The sequence below is a fragment of the Octodon degus genome, unplaced genomic scaffold, assembly GCF_000260255.1.
Source record: "Octodon degus isolate 3935 unplaced genomic scaffold, OctDeg1.0 scaffold00101, whole genome shotgun sequence".
NCBI lineage: Eukaryota > Metazoa > Chordata > Mammalia > Rodentia > Octodontidae > Octodon > Octodon degus.
In genome coordinates, this window is record NW_004524677.1 from 10,098,462 (window position 1) to 10,115,205 (window position 16,744).

Consider the following 16,744-nt stretch of genomic DNA (forward strand, 5'->3'; position numbering starts at 1 on the left):
CACCCCCACCCCCTCCTCCACACCCCATCCCCATCCCCTCCCAGGTGTGCACTTGGGCGCACTAGCTCCGGCCCACACGCAACGGGCGGGCGCGTGGGAAGGCGCCGCTCAGCCAAGGCGGAGGGTCAGGGAGCCGCGGGGCTTGCGTTTCCAGGGACGCGGGCGGCACAGCAGCGCCCCCTGCCTGGCCCGGCCGTCGGGATCGCCCCTTCCGCGAAGGGCGGAGAAGCGAAAGCAGAAATCCCGAGGCTGGGCGAGTGCGGAAGCGACCACAGCGCAGCACGAGCCCGGACAGACAGCAGGCAGAGGCGGAGGAGCGGAGCAGGAGCCGAGCAGGGGGCCGCGATGCGCGCGCCGCGCTGGCTCTGCGTCTTGTGCTGCTGCTGCTGCGTCCTCCTCGGCGACGTCGGCGACGCCAACCCGTCCACACGGAGCGCCAAGCGCAGGACGGCCGCCTTCCGGGTAGGGGCGGCCGGCAGGCCATCCCTCTGGCCCCTCCCTCCTTCCTGCCGGTCCTGCCTCTTCTGGCCTCTCCTGCCCCTCCCCCGCCCCTGTCCGGGTCCTTGTCCCCTCCTGCTTCTCGGCTCCCATGCTCCCCAGCTCCCACGCTCCCCTCCCTCTACCCTCATCCGCCCCAGTTCTCCAGCGGCCGTGTCCCCAGCTGATCTCCAGAGAGCAGTGCTCTTCCTAAAAGCCCTTTAGAGGCCTGGGGGTGCAGGGGGCGGGTGCATCCGTTTTGAGGCCTGGGGGTGCGGGGGGGGGGTGCATCCGTTTCAGTACAGTTTCTGTGTGCAAATGACATGGACGATAAAGCATCAATCTATGCTCTACAGTTCAGTGTATGAAATAGCAAGTGCTCAATTACTCACGTTGACCCTCCAGAGTGTCCCCGCAGGCAGGACAACGTCTGAGGAGTTACTCTCTTCTCTTCAGACACCCAATTGAGGACTGGACTGTGTAAGTAGAGGAGAACATTTGAAAATCTTGGTAAAACCTGGGTTGGGGAAGACTGAGAAAATTGTGTAAGCGCTTCCTGCCCCCGGGAGTTAGCTTGGTGGGGCAAAGCCCAGAAGGAGGAGCTCTCTGGCTTCGAAGCCCTGGGTGCCCTAGGAAGGAGCTGTGTCCGGTGAGCGGACAGGGACAAGGTGGACCCAGAGAGACGGAAAGGAGCCAGGCCCCCAGTGTCCGGTGAGCACTCGGAAGGCATCTGCTAGCCTCAGAGGAACGATTACACTTTGCAATCATTAAAAGCCAAGTGTAACTACAGATTTTCCTTTGACAAAAATACAGTAACTGATGGGTTGGTTGGTCTGTGATTGCTGTTTACCACCCAGCTAAATCACGTATACAGGATAGAAAGTCTTCGGGCTGTGTAAGTACATTTTTTAAAAAAAATTTAAAGACAGAGAAGCAACACATTCCGTGTTGTCCAGGAGACCCTATAAATTACGATCTGGGAAAGCAGGCAGATCCTGAGGGCCACGCACTGCTGTGTCTTCTTTAAGGGATAAAAAGTGGGTCTTCCGCTTGCAAGCCGGTCCACCCTCAGCATCTGCCTGGCCCTCCGTGCCGACCACATTCGTGGGACTGTGCTGGAGGCTGAGGTGTAGAAAGTGCCACTGAGTAACAGTGATTTGTGGCCATGGGTTTTAGAGAACCGTGAAGGTGTCGTTGCCAGCTTATGGTGGCATCTGGGGTGTCGCCAACCCACATGCTGTGGGGATGAGTAGGGCCTGGGGTTAGTGAAAGGAAGGTTGTCGCCGGTGCCCGTGAAGGGGCATCTCGACTCAGCGGTTCTTCCCCGTGTCATGTGCACTTGTGCGACACCTGTGGTGCAAGGCCAGGAGCCTTAGGGCCAGCCTGCCGGCAACTGTGAGCCAAAGGCAGCCCTTCCCCACAAGCCGGGTTCATCTCCAGCATTTCATCACAGGGCGGGCATCTAACTGATGCTAGCAAACGGAGTGCCTCCCAACACTCTGTAAACGGAGGCGCGGTGAAAACCAGACAGCACCGTGACATTTTCTGGTGAACACTAGGATCATGAAGGCACGGACTGCCATGGCCGCCTCTCTCGCAGACGCAGAATGGGAGTAGAACTTCCCGTGGGATGGGTGCTCGGGAGCCCACCCTGCTGGGTCGGGCCTCGTCTTGGTTTCAAAGCCTAGGAGGGATCAAGTGTTTGCCATAATCGTTACCTTCCCATGGGGCAGCTGGCGTTTCCTCTGACCCTGCTCTAGTGAAGGCTGAGGCGTTCCCTGCAGAATAATGTTGACACCCTTACAAGTCACAGGTTCTAGAATTTCAGGAGCTTTACCTCAGGAAGGCTCACCAGAATTACTGGAGCAACATCTTTACTGGATTACTGATAACGTAGACGTAGGCTTTGGGTGTGCAGGAGAGATCATAGCATTCTCGTGATGAGGGCTCCTGCATTCCCCCATTTTCGTAGCAGTGAGACCCTGCTAGGCTTCAGAGGTCCAGCAAGGGTGAGGCCACAGGGACACAGCTGGGAGGGGACAGCGGTGGCCCTGCCTGAGGAGCCAGCCCCTTGCCATCAGGTCAGCTGCTCCAAATAAGCTGCACCCAAGAATGCTTACGGCAGACTTTCTACCCAACACCCAGAGACAGAGGTGAGTCTGACATTAGACATGAGGGTCAGCACACCTTTTCTGTTGGTCTAAGTTGCAGGCTACATCCCCTGAAAGGAAATATACATTTAAAATCTTGCATTAGACCTATTCACTCATTTGTCTGTCTGGTGACTTATGTAATATTTTAATGTTTACTATGTATGACAGCTGGTCTGACTTTTCTCTCTTTTTGTCCTTCTGGGAATCGAACTCAGAACCTTGTGCTTGCCAGTCAGGTGCTGTACAGCTGTGCTGTGTCCCCAATCCCTAGCCCGGGGTTTTCTAGTGATATAGTAGTGAATAATAAACATTTGCTGACCTGCAAGAAATTACAGTCTAATAAATAAATAAGATTTAAATATGGTACTTGTTAGGGTTTGTGTCTAGGTGTCCCCCCAAAGCCTCCTGCAGTCTTGGGGCAGCCTCTGGAGTTTGTGATTGATTGTTGTGGGTGTGGATGCTGCACCTGCCCTGGGGCAGGTAATCTGCGTTACAATGTAAGGAGGAAAGAGAAGCCAGCTGCTGGAGCTGCTGCTACTCTCTCTGCGCTCTTGCTCTTTGCCGCTGCCATGAAAGGCTGCCCTCTGCCATGTGCCGCTCTGCCTTGGAGCCAGCTGAGTATGGACTGAAATCTCCAGCAACTGTGAGCTAAATAAACCTTTTCTTCCTTCATTTTGGGTGTCGGGTATTTGTCCCAGCACCGAGAGAAGAGTAACTAAGACAGTACTATAAACTGTTTCCTGGTAAGTAGAGAAGTTTATAGATGCTCCACTAAGAAATTAGTTTCCTGCAAACAATTTAGAAAGGTTATACACAGATACTGACTGCACATTTCTTACCATTTTCATTTTTCATGGGGAGTCATGTCTATTGTTTCTGTACTGTCTTTAGCACACTAGATGCAGACTGCTGTGTCTAAGAAACTCTGCTAAAGCAGTCATTACAAAGGTAAACCTATGGTCGCTTTCTGTTACCCTACCACAGAGCTTTTCCAGGGTGGCAGGATGAGGTGCAGAGCAGATGATGTTTGGGGGCAGTGGCACCAATGTGCAGGCTGCAGTCCACTGTGTGACCACTTAAAGACAATGTCACCGTCTGGAGGGAGCCCCTGGTCTGAGGCTCAGGACTCCCCAGTCTGGAGCCGAACTCCCAACAATATGCTTATTGTGTAGAAATGATTTTTCCTCTTTGTTCATTCTTGGACTTACTGGAACATCCAAAAATTAAAGCAGTCCAGCCACAGGTGCTGGTGCACACCTGTAATCCCGGCACCAGGAAGGCTGAGGCAGGGGGAGCTCCTTGAGTTCAAAGCTGGCTTGGGCTACATAAGCAAGTCCAAGACCAACCTGAATTACATGTTGGTATCTTGACACCCTCTTCCTCCCAAAATAGCAAAAACCGATCAAGGCAGTCCCAAAGAGAATTTTTTATATTCATAAGTAAAGCTTATGACTTATCCCATTCCTGACTTTAAAATCTGTAAAGGACAATGTTAAAAGTCAAACAGAACTGGAAGGCAGGTGAACAAGTGATCTGACTATCCAACTTGGTGAAGTCTCAAGGAGTCAGGAGGCTGAGACAGGAGGATTGCTTAGACCCAGGATTTCAGTGCCTGCCTGGTGACCTGCCTCTTAATAAAAAATTAAAAGAGATTGTACAAACTACTTTATGTAGTTTTAGTAACTTCAGCATGAAACTTAACCCTAATATTAGTAATTTAAGTATAACACTTAACCCTTATACTGCATGCAGTTCTCATAAAGGATTAATATAAACCATTGTAGAGTTCATAGTGCAAAATAATCATCATTAATAAGAGAAAACCTAGTACCAGCAGAAAAATATATTAAATGATCATTGCTTTCTTGGTTAATGAAATAGACACCAGTTCCTTGCAAGTGTATAGCCCTTCTGTGGACTCTTGTGGGCTGAGTGTCCACACTCTGCACCAAAACCCACTGCAGAGACTTTAGGCAAAGCCCTTGTCTGGGCCTCGTCATCCATTGTGCAGGGATGGGGCTGACAGAAGCTTCCTCCAGAGGTAAGCTGAGGTACACAAAGCCCTTAGAAGAAATACGTGCCTTTCACTAACCAATCTCTGCACACTGTTCAACTGTGTGTTCTGTGTATTCAGCAGATAAGGACTGTTTTGAGAGGACGGAAGGCTCAGTAGTTTGGGCCAGAGTCAGTGGAACAAACATGATTCATTCTTATTTGCTGGCAGTCTGAGAGAAAGCTTTCCCTGGCACTCCTTTCCAGGGCAGCCACAAGCCCCATGCCGCCAGCCGCCTCTTTCATCTTTTCCAAGTGACATTTCCCATTTTCCTCTTAGCAGATCCTGATCACCACTTCTCAGACTCTTGCTGCCCTTGAAGTATTCATAAAAATGTGGAAATGTGTTAATCTGCCTGAGAAGGGATGGGAAGCTTTCTGATCCTGGGAGAAAAATGTTGATTTCTGAAGACCTTTCAGGCTTCAGCCTGATCTCCCAGCAGGCTGCTCCAGGCTCTGGTCTGCATCTAGACTTCCCTCATGCCGTGCAGGGCTTATAGCTCGCTTGCCACGAGGCAGCAGGATCTATTCTGAAGACAGGATGAGTCATGGGGCCTGGCTTGTGAGGCTTAACATTAAGGAGGGTGAAGGTTAAGGTTAGCGTTAGTGTTAGTGTCAAGGTTAGTGTCATAGTGTGGGGTTTTTGTAAGGGGAAAGATACAAAACAGGACATGTTTTATAAGTTTATTTTATAATGAATTACCCAAAGAGCCTTATACAAAGAGAGTGCAGGATATCTGTCCACACACTAAAGACCAAAGAGCCCAGCCTGGATCCTAATATCCTGCGTGAGTCCAGCTGAAGACCTAGAGCCCATAGCCACGTCTCCCACAAGTCCAGCCGGAGGCCTAAAGGCCACGACAGTGCCTCATGCAGGCCTGCTTCAGGGATCTACACTGGGAAGGCCCAGAGGTCAGTGGTGGAAGCTAGAAAGTCTGTCCCAGTGGGATGGAGGATCTGTGCCAGCAGGCTGAGGTTGGCACTGGGGCCAGGACGCGATGCTCAAGGGAGGGACCAGAGCGCCCCTGAAGAGAACCGCAGCCATCCTCAGTGACAGTGAGGACCCGCACTCCTCCAGTCATGGGAAAAGCTGAGTGCCCATCAGGAAAGCCAACACGACAGACTCCTCCAGGAGACTGAGCACAGCACCGTCTTCCCATCTGGAGCAGGGAAGCGATGCTCAAGGTGAGGACCAGTGCTCCCATGGAGTGAACTGTAGCCATTCTCAGTGACAGCAAAGGTCCTGAGCTCCTCCTCCAAAGAGAACAGCCAAGTTCACCAGGAAAGCCAGCATGACAAGGTCCCCCAGAAGAACAGCCCAAGAGAACCGGCAGCTTCCAGCAGCTCCAACAGCTCCTCCAAACAGCTCCCCTGCCAGCCTCCCAGCAGCTTCCCCAGCTCTGCCACGTGTGCTTCTGGCAGCAGCCCTCAGGTGGGCCTCCCACCCCCAGCACCACGCTAGTTCAGTTCTGCTGGACGTACGGTCGGCCGCCAGTTGGGATCCACCACAGTTAGGGACGTCAGGGTCAAGGTTAAGGCTCGGGTGAGGGAGCTGAGCCCGTGGAGATCCTGCCCTTCTCAGCTTTCTGGATGCCTCAGGGTGAGGGGCTTCCCTCTGCCCTTCCTTTCTGCCTTGTTTCTGTGTGGACAGGACTTTTTGTGACAGCTAAAACAACCGGCTCCTTTTTTAGATTGAGAATGTTGAGTGCTTTTTTCCCAGTAATGAATACCGTAACCAATACCTAACTGTATCAGTGCAGTTAGGTGTCATAGTTTCTGTACAGAAGGGATCCTGTTTCTTCCTTGGAGAAAACATTTCTCTCTTTTCTGGTTTCAGTCTGGAAGGAATTTCCTTTCCCTAGTGAAACATCCTACCCAGGCAAGCAAACCTGGAAAAAGACTCTTAAGATTAGTGTTATTGAAATTTGTTTTCCTTATTATAATTGTTGAATAATTTCTTCAGGTTTCTTCAGTCCTGAGACAACCCTCTCCCTGAATCTTTTAAGTCTCATTGTATCTCAGTGAATTAAACATGCTTATTTAAATAAATAAGTAAAAGCAGGCTTTTTTCCTCCAGACATGTTGAAAAACTTTAGCTTTACACCTCTGTTTTATCTCACATAAGATCCATCTTATTCTCAAATTTTTGCACTTTGAAAACTACCAGTGAAGTTTTCTCTATATTTCCTAAAGCTGCCTGTCTTTCCAAAGTGAAAAGTTCAGCTCAAGGGCTCGGGGTGAAGCTCAGCACCAGAGCACATGGCTTAGTGTGTGTGAGGCTCCCGGTTAGGTCAGCACTAGAAACAGGTTTCAAAACTTTGACTTTGTGGCTTATGGCTTTGGGGAGGCTGCGCTGTGGCCACTCCCCATTATACCTTATGTTACCTCTCAGGAACAAAATGCTCCATCTGAGTTGGGAGGGTGCTCCTAAGCCACCGTGCATTTATAGGGCCCACAGATGCACCCACTGCGTGTCTGGCACTGTCTCGTGCCCACATACAGGAGTCTAAAGGAGAACTACAGGCTGGACTTGTAGCTCCAGGAGAGTGCCTGCCTAGTGTCCCGGAGGCCCAGGGTCCTTCCCCAGCTCTGACAAGTGTAGTAATAAATAGAATTCTAGAAGTTTTCTTGGTCAAACAATGTGTGCAATTTTGATGACACTGAAAAGGGTATTATACTGTGTGTGTGTGTGTGTGTGTGTGTGTGTGTGTGTGTTATACTGTGGTTCCACATCACCGCTTACTGAATGACTTATATACAATGCGTGGATTTCCTAAGTAACAGAAAGATGATATTATTAATTTAAAAAGCATCCCTTTTGTGTTGGCATTGAAGAAACAATGCACTTATTAATCAATTGGTTTTTTTCTAATTTTGATAATATAAGATCAGTCAATGTATACTAATTTCTAATTAGTATTTCATTTTCTTTATATTCATTGAATGAGTTCTTTAAATTGTAGCATTATTGTTTTTATTTTTCAGTAAGGGTCTACGAGATCTACAGGGTCTCACTACAAACACACAGATCAGACTCGGAGTGTGTTCAGCCTCCCAAAGAGCTGGGATTACAGGCGTGCACCACCACGCCCAGTCTCAATCACCGTCTCTTGGATCGAACCCCTGGCCCCTGCATCTGCCTAAGCAGGTGCTTTAATCTGCTGAGCTATTTGGCCAGCCCTTAAATTGTTGTATTACTAACCTTAGTTACAGTTTGATTAGCTTTGTTTATTTTTCAGATTTTATATGGGGTTTTCGAAGTACACAAATGCTTTTTAACACTATCACTTTTGATATTTCTCCCATGATATTGAACTGTAAATGACAGTCAAGTTACTGGATTGCTGCAAAAAATGAATTAGACTTTCAGTTGAGATAACACTGCATATATAGATCAATTTGGGGAAAATCACTTCCATAGTCAATGTTAAGTTGTCCACACTGGCATAGACCACCATTAATTATAAATTCTGTCATTGTCATTTCTAATATTCTGTGGATTTCAGCATCCAACTCTTAAATATTTTAATAAACATATTCATTTAGAATTGTTTAAAAATTGATATAATTTTTAATATTCATAATATTTTAATTTAAATTTTCATTTTCTAATCATCTGTGGTCATTGCAAAAAAGCAATTAGCTATTGATATTGATCTTGTGTCTTTTACAAACTTGGTAGGATTTACTTACTAGTTCCAGTAGCACTTTTGTCAGTTTCCTTATGCTTTCTGCATAGGTGTTTCAGTTACTTTTCTTATTGCTGAGACAAAATGATGACACCCACACGTTCAAGGAGGAAAGGTTTGCTTTGGCCCATAGTTCTCAGAGCTTCTAGTCCAGAGTCAGCTGGCTGCAAGGCGGGGTGGCAGACAAAGGGGCATCGCAGAGGAGAAGGAGTGCAGCGCAGGGCAGGCCGGAGGCCGGGAGCAGCCAGCCCTCTGGGCTTCGACCCGTCCTGGATGCAAGTCTGCAGAGGGCGCCACCATCCGGGAGGCGTCTTCCCTCTTCCAGCCCCCCCCCCCCCCCCAGCTACGCTAAGCGGATTGGTAGATGTGCTGGCAGGTTAGCTCACGAGGTCACACACCCGGACCCAGCCGCCTCCGCGAGCCCCACCCGAGTGCCAGAGGCTTTGGGCACACCTCCAGACGCGAGCCGTGAGGATTGGCTTTCTTTAAATATGGACAGCCTTACGTCTTTCTTAAAAGATATGCTTTATTCTTGTGTTTTAGTGAGAAGAATAAGTGTTCTGGTGTGTTTCTGAAATAAAAGTAATAAAAGTATGCATTCGTGACTTTCTCCTACTCTCAAGGAGAAGCCGCTGAGAACTTTAGCCTTAGGGAAGGTGTCTCTCTGCATCCACTCACTCAGGTTAAAGAAGGGTTATTTCAGCCTGAGAATTTGCTGATAATTTTTATTAAGAATAGTTTAGAATTTTGTCAAGTTTTTTTAAAGTATTTATTGAAACATACTGTTTTTCATACTTCCTTATTCAGTATTAAACAACAGAATTTTTCTGTGAACTTCCATTGACTTGCTATGTTGTCCTTCTGGGGTCCTGTTGAATTCGACTTGATGCAATCGTGTTCTGGGTTTTGCACCTGTGTTCACAGAAGCTGCTGACAAGGCAGTTTGTTGATGCACCTTTTTCTGGTTCAGAATCAAGTCAACATCAGTCTTGTTCAAGTTGCAAAGTCTTCCCTTGTCTTTCATTTGCTGTAAAGTTGGTGATATTTCTTAATTGTATAGAATTCACCACTGAACCGTCTGGGCTTGGACTTTTCTTTGTGGGTCAATATTCAATTACAGTTTTAATGCTTTTAGTTGATAAGAGGCCGCTCCAGTTCCCCATTACTCTTTTACCTTCGGTAATCTGTGTTTTTCAGGAAAATTGTCAGTTTTCTTCAGCTTGTCAAATTTGTAGGCATCGAGTTCTTGATCCACTGCAATGCCGGCACCTGAAGCATGTGGAGTCACACTTCTTTCATTTTCAGTGTCGGTCATTTGTGTTTTTCTCACCTTTTCAAAGAACAAAAGCGATGCCCATGAGGGTGACAGGGACCAGGGAGCTGTCACACAGCAAGGAAACCCTGAATCTGAGTGAAAGAGGGAGGAAGAAAGGGTGCGGAAAGCGCCTGATTCTACTGTGCAGTGGAGGCATGCTTGCAAGGTGCGCGAGGCCAGCAGGCCATCTTGAGTCAAGGCCCAGCTGTCACGAAGGTCCCCATCTCCTCCAGTCACCAGGCTTCATCATTCGCCAGGGCAGCGGAGGTGGCCCTGGCTCTCTGTGGGTGACTGTAACAACCCTGCCAGCAGCCAGGAGGTGCAGGCTACAGAGACACGGAGGCCAGCGCGCTGGATGCGTGGGCTGTCACACACGGTCCACATCCCGTGTTCTCAGCGCCTTCCCTGACCACTGCAGCTTGACAAAGAGTGGCTTGGGGGGGTGAATTATTACTCTTAATTCTTTAGCAGTAAGCAATCTCTGACTTATGAGTGCCACTTGTCACAGAATGAACTGTCTTATATTTTAGTTTTATTTTTACATGACTATATCCAGATTATTTTCTTTCCTCTACTTCTTCTTCTTTTTTTTTTGTATTTTAGGGAGGGGTCTACAGAGTGTTCAGGGTCTCACTACTAGATCGGACTTATAGTGATCTGCCTGTCAACAGCCTCCCAAGTGCTGGAGTACAGGCACGTGCCACCACACCCAGTCTCAATTGCTGTCTCAGTGCACCCCGAGGTGGGGCCAACACGGCAGGCCCAGGGATCGAACCCTGGCCCCTGCACCTGCTTTCAGGCGCTTTAATCCGCTGAGCTATTTGGCAGCCCCAGATTATTTTCAAAGCTTTGCTTTTCCAAATTTCCAAAAACTGAAATTTGCAATTTTATTAGTTTACAGATAAGTAATTATCTAGGAGTGCTCAGTGAAGAGGGTAAAAGGATCATGGTAACTACTAGCAACTGTTAAACGTGAACAGCTTATGGCTATCAAGGGCATGACCCATGGAAATGTCATTGACGTCATTGTTCAAAGAAAAAGACGCCGAGAAGCTCTTGTGGGTGTGCCCAGTGTGAGGAGCACAGTGATGCCCAAGACTGAGCTACTCGTCCATGTTGTGTGTGATTTTTGAGACACACAAACAACAAACTCATAAGTGCATTCAACAGTATGTAAAAGAATAGGAATTGGAAACTTACCAAATGAGAATCCTCTGAACGTTCACTACCCTACACGATTTAGGAAAATAAACAACCCTTATAAAAAAAGTCAAACCTAGCATGAATGGTAGCAAAATTCAGAGCTTAGAAATCTGAAAATGATGGCCACATTTTTCCCTCCAGATAGAAAAACCAAACAGTCTTCCTGGAAGCTTCCCAGAGTCGCATCCCCTTCACACAGGCTTTCTCTCCACAGGAGCTGGTGCTACCTATGAAGCTTTAACAGAGTTAGACCCATTCAGTCCTCTCTTAATGCCTCATTACTCGGTGCTGGGAAAGCAAAGATGAGGAAGAGGACTTCCCACCTTCATAACTGTTCAACCATGTGAATGGCTGTCTATAAGGGCAATTTGCCACCAGTGTCCAAAGCATGCCTGAAATATATTTTTCCACTTTTAGCCACTCTTAACAGTGTATATGTCCTACTATCAACATATGTGGTGAAGACAAAGCAGAAAGATAACACCCCTGTTCAGCCTTTAAAACATAAATGCATAGTGGCTGTCAATGTGAAGTGTTCCTAAATATGATACGATGTCTTACACTAACCTTGAAAGAAGTCAAACTTTATATTTTGCACCCAAGGAACAGAAGCAAGTTAGTTATGCGCAGGTTGCTTTGGAAAGCTTCTATGGCATATACTGTATTGTTCTTTTTTTCTGTTTTAGGAAAGTCTTAAGAGACATCGATACTTGAATTCTGTGTTCCCTCATGAAAACGCCACTGCTTTTTATGGGATAAATCAGTTCTCTTACTTGTTTCCTGAAGAGTTTAAAGGTATGGCCTAAAAGTCTTACTATTTGTTGATTGCCTGATTTAAAATTCTTTGCTTACTTTTTTAGGAATTGTTTCACTGTACATCTGGCAAATCAAATAATAGTGGATGTGTTTTCAATGTTTATCTGCTACAGTGCACCAAAAATATATCATGTCCAGTATTGAGAAGAGTATACTTATGGCCCCTCTGTACTGGCTGCTGCTTAAGAACTGAACACTGTAGTTGTACACGTGCTCATAAAGAAAGAGCTGTAGGGAAAGCTGGTCTCAGCACTGCCACACTGTCATAGCAGGGTGGCTCTTAGGGACACTCACACCTTCATGGGTCATGAGGTGAGAAATGCTGTCAGCTGTGAGCTCATTTTTACTACTGACCTGATTCTACCAAAGAAGTCCTTTGGTATGTCAGTTTCATCTTTCTTGTAGGAATTTTCTTTGTGGCTTTCAGCAGAATGTGTTTCATGATATAGAAAAGCACAGAGGAAAATTTTGAACATCAGATTCATCAGAAAGTTTCTATTTTCGCTTAAGATCTTGATCCAGGAAGAAGCCCAAGAGCCCTCCTCACAATACACTGCTTTTTCTTCATTTCCTCTTTCTACTCAGCCATTTACTTAAGAAGTGAACCTTCCCGGTGCCCAAGATACTCCTCAGAAGGACAGACTCCTGTTCCCAACATATCTTTGCCATTAAGATTTGACTGGAGGGACAAGCATGTTGTGACATCAGTGAGAAACCAGCAGACGGTAAGTTTCCTGTCCTTAGTGTCTCCTGAGGAGAAAGGGAAGCACTTCTGAGGTCAGGCTTGACCAGACCTATAAAGAAATGCATCATTTTTTTCTAGGTAAAAGCACAACTCCATCATTCAAAAATGCAAGGAAGGAAGGATCCGTGAGTGAGAGGCAGATGTCATATGTTGCCTCTGGGCTCTGAAGAGAAATCTGCCGTGGTGTGTGCACCCATTACTGGTCCTTGTTGCCAGTGCACTCTCCGGGAGTGCCTCCCAGTCACGGTACTAAAGGTACCACACCTGGTGGCGGGCAGCAAGCTGCCCAGAAGGGGGCAGGTGCGTGGCTACTGACTACTTAAGTAATTCAGGAGGAAATTTAGCACTAGGAGTAAGGGGGGCTGGGTATGTTCACCCAGCGGCATAGCCGGATCTCCTGGTTCTCAGCTTCATCCTGTGAGCGCTGTCAGAGATCCAAGCACCTGCTCACTTCCTGTGGCATCGTTCATTTCCTGTCCAATTTGTGTCCTCAGAGCACAATCAGTTCAGATATAAAATGGCACATGCATTGCTAAAAACATGATCTGTGCAAAATTCTGCCCTGCAGTGATGGAGTTATGGTAGAAATCAGGTTGGACAGCAGCGCTAACAACGTAGTGATACATCTAAAGAGCCAAGGGGAAGCTAACAATCATGAGAGTACGACTTACAGATGTGACTAATACGCAAGTGCTGCAGTGGCAAAAACGTGGCTTGGAAAGGGCTCAGTGTGTGCTTGCAGGAATGAGGGAGAGAGGTCTGCAGCCTGCGTGCTATTGTGATTGGTGGGGGGAATAAGCTCTTCCCTGATTGGTGGAGGGAATAAGCGCTTCCCTGATTGGTGGAGGGAATAAGCGCTTCCCTGATTGGTGGGGGGAGTAGGCTCTTCCCTGATTTTTGGGGGAGAAGCTCTTCCCTGATTGGGGGGGGGGAGCGCCCTGGGAGGTAAGAAGGAAGAGGACAGTGCCAGATGTGACGCGCACAGTGCCCCAGCTCGCTCCTGGGCGCGGGAGGCGTGTATGTGCTTCATGGTGGGCCCTACCCATTTGCTCCCCGCTGTACACAGTACAGAGGTCAGCGTGGTTCTCTCCGCTCACTCCAGGTTGTCCACAGCGACAGCACAGCAGGTCATCCAGCCCTTCGTGGGTGCAAAGTGTTCTGCAACTGTCGGCTGCTCAGTCTTCCTCCAGTTAGAATGATTGCTGGTGTTCCTATTTGGTGTTCACTGTTGTGCACTAAATTTTAACATCAAATCTTTTGCTGTATGCCTGGAGTCACAGGAAGCTGTGAATGAGCCGCCCAGCCAGTTCTTCTGAGAAGTTTCTGTGTTGAATTAAAGAAAATCATCAGGAAAAGAATATATTTAGGAGACATTTTGGGGCTTTTTCAGATGTAAAGACTGTCTCTTGTGGCTTGACTAAGGGTATATCTCAGAGTCCAGTATTCTTAATTTTATTCTCTTTTCTCCACCTTTAATATGAGTATCAGCCCTTTGGTTTTCTTGTTATCACTTTGTTAACTAAAAGTAAATAAATAGATCCACAGCAAGCATGAATGGGGCCACTACTTGAGGAATGGCTGATACCACTTTATCTGATATCGCTTTCAAAGTCACCATGAGTACGTGTGCGACACTTACCTGACTGTGTCTGATAACATGACAGTTCACGCGGATGATTCTGTTTGTGACCGATAACGAGCACAACACGCATCATCATCACCACCACCCTCTTGCTGAGAGGTAGGACTGCAGAATCAGAGAGCGGGAGAGGAGAAAGACGGAGGGTAGGGTGGTGGAGACTCCAAGCTCGGAGTCTCTAGGAAAGGAGCGGCTGGTGACACCAGGGCAAAATTACAAAATAATAAACTTATAGACATGTTATAGCAAAAGTTAGAAATCCCTTAACATCCCGTGACTATGCTCCTGCAGCCTGTCATGGAGTGAGGCTGCTGGACCCAGTTAGCCTTGGCTGTTTGCATCTGCTGCTTCCTCCACAGCGCCACCCAGGTTGGCGTGAGCACTTCCGGCTGCAGCACCTATTTTTCAACTTAAAATATGGACATGTGTAGCTTGCTTGTACTTTCAGCTTGCTGCAGATACTCTGTACTTCGTGCGCAGAACACTGGCGCACTCCCACTCGCTTCCAGCGCCCCTCCCGCCGAGAATGTTCCTGTTCAATAATAATTCCTTTTAAGCAAACCCATTTAAAACAACGCCACCTGACAAAATGGTATAATTCTTGTAATCCATGTAACCAGTCGTGCAACAACCTGCTAAAAGCTTTGTACTTCCCACCTGCTAACTGTATTAAAGCTAAACTCAAACCTGACTCAGGCCTGATGATTGGGAACTGGTTCCCATCAACCCGCTGGTGTACCAGAAGCTGCCTTCTGCTTACTCCGTGTGAATAGTCTTCCATTTGATTTGGTATTGTTTTCTTCTGCAACATCTCCACAAGTTAGCGGCTCACTGAGCACAGACCCTTACAGACCAGGAGTTATTCCAAGTGCTTTCCAAATCTCTGACAATCAACTGCATTGATAATAGGTAACATACAGTAGCAGTATTACTAATTTATCTTTAGGTAACACCTAGACCTGGATGTTCAGAAGAGAATTGTTTTCTTTCTGTTTTGGACTTGAAAAGCTAGAGGAGAGACATGTGTGTTTTATAGGTTTCCAGACTCTGGAGCTTCTGTTGAATTTCCTAACTTCTTGTACAGAGAGATGCCGCTTGGTAATCAATGCCTGGCCTGCTCTGCTCTGCAGTGTGGAGGATGCTGGGCGTTCAGCGTGGTGGGCGCAGTGGAGTCTGTGCGGGCCATTCGGGGGGCACCTTTGGAAGACCTCAGTGCCCAGCAGGTCATCGACTGCTCCTACAGCAACTTCGGGTGCAGTGGAGGCTCGCCCCTCAGTGCTTTGATCTGGCTGAACAAGGTACCTGCGTCGCAGCCTTCGGAAGCACGATCTCCCTTTTCCTAGAGCACTATGAACAAAATTCCAGTTACTGCGCAGACTAAATGGTGTTTCCAGACTCAGCTTTACTAAGATTTAATAATCAATTGCTTCCAGTCAAATTAACTATGAAGCTATCAAAGGGTAACAAAAGTTATTTGAGATCTGATTTCAGAAAGGTCTCTTAGTTGTTTAACATTCATTGAACAGTAATTCGCTTGGCAGACACAGATCACATAATGTCACACAAAAATGAGAGCCTCTTGCTACCCATTTCCATAGAACTTCTGAGTTTTAAGGTGAAAATGTGTCTTAGAGATCATGTAACCCGTGACTTTTCCTAGATGAAAAAGTAAGAGCTGAGAGCGCTAGCTGCCCCATGCCAGGGCCTTGCTCAGCACCCACAAGTGCTCACGGTTCCCTCTGCCATTTGTCTTCACCCATCCTCAGCTGTATGAAAGCATGCAACCGAGGGCACTGCCAGGGTTTTGCAAAAACTCACCAAGCCCCAGTTCCCTGCATCGTCCTTTGTATACTCGCTGTATTCTGAATCAGAAGCTGCTCTGTACACGACGAACCATAGTGAGCCATGTGTCATCCCCCTTCTAATAAGCCCGGTATCCCAGAGGGAAAGGTTCTGTGCACATTACTGCCAAAGTCATGACACACCCTGGATGCGTGTCGTCGGGGAGGGGTAGCAAGGCGACCCGGCCCGCCTCACCGGAGGCTGAACCCCTGCGCCGGTCTCAGAACCGGCTCCCTCCGGGGCACACTCCACAGGAGGAAGGGTCCCCAGCAGAGCTCAAGGGATGGGAGCTGGGGGACGGGAGTCAGAGAAGTAGGAGCAAGCCTGAGAGAAATTACCCCTCCTAGTAGTCTGCAGCCAACAGCTGCGGGCGTGACTGCCCACCCTGCGAGGCAGAGCCCGCGCCCGTGCTGATGTGGGGAAGCTGAGCCGAGGGCGACATTCCGAAGTAAATCCGGCCAGATTCTTACAACGGACACACACTTCGAGTGTATTTATTTATTTATTTTTTTAGACGCAAGAAAAGCTGGTGAGAGACTCGGAGTACCCGTTCACCGCACAGAACGGCCTGTGCCGTTACTTTTCCAGGGCACAGCCCGGAGTTTCAATTCAAGGCTATGTTGCCTATGACTTCAGGTAAGTGTCTCCTCCGTTGGTGTTCTTAATTTATGGTCTACTGACTGTGCGCAATGAATAATTAAGTGGAAGCCTTCCTCATAACCTCTGCTTTAACGCATTTTTTAGTTTTCGTTAGTCCATGTTTGTAGTGCATAATGTTTACATTCCTTGCCTGGAATCACGGAGTGCAAAGAA

At 47.7% G+C, this 16,744-nt stretch overlaps 1 protein-coding gene across 1 annotated transcript in view; it reads left to right on the forward strand.

Annotated features, from left to right (window-relative positions):
- The first annotated feature begins 68 nt into the window (after window positions 1-68).
- Ctso (cathepsin O) overlaps window positions 69-16,744 on the forward strand; it is a 24,862-nt gene continuing 8,186 nt past the window's right edge. The window contains exons 1-5 of the mRNA XM_012516342.2: window positions 69-462; window positions 11,576-11,684; window positions 12,291-12,430; window positions 15,220-15,387; window positions 16,446-16,567. Of these exons, the coding sequence (XP_012371796.1) occupies window positions 346-462; window positions 11,576-11,684; window positions 12,291-12,430; window positions 15,220-15,387; window positions 16,446-16,567 (656 nt within the window). The 5' untranslated portion in view covers window positions 69-345. The remainder of the gene's footprint in view (window positions 463-11,575; window positions 11,685-12,290; window positions 12,431-15,219; window positions 15,388-16,445; window positions 16,568-16,744) is intronic.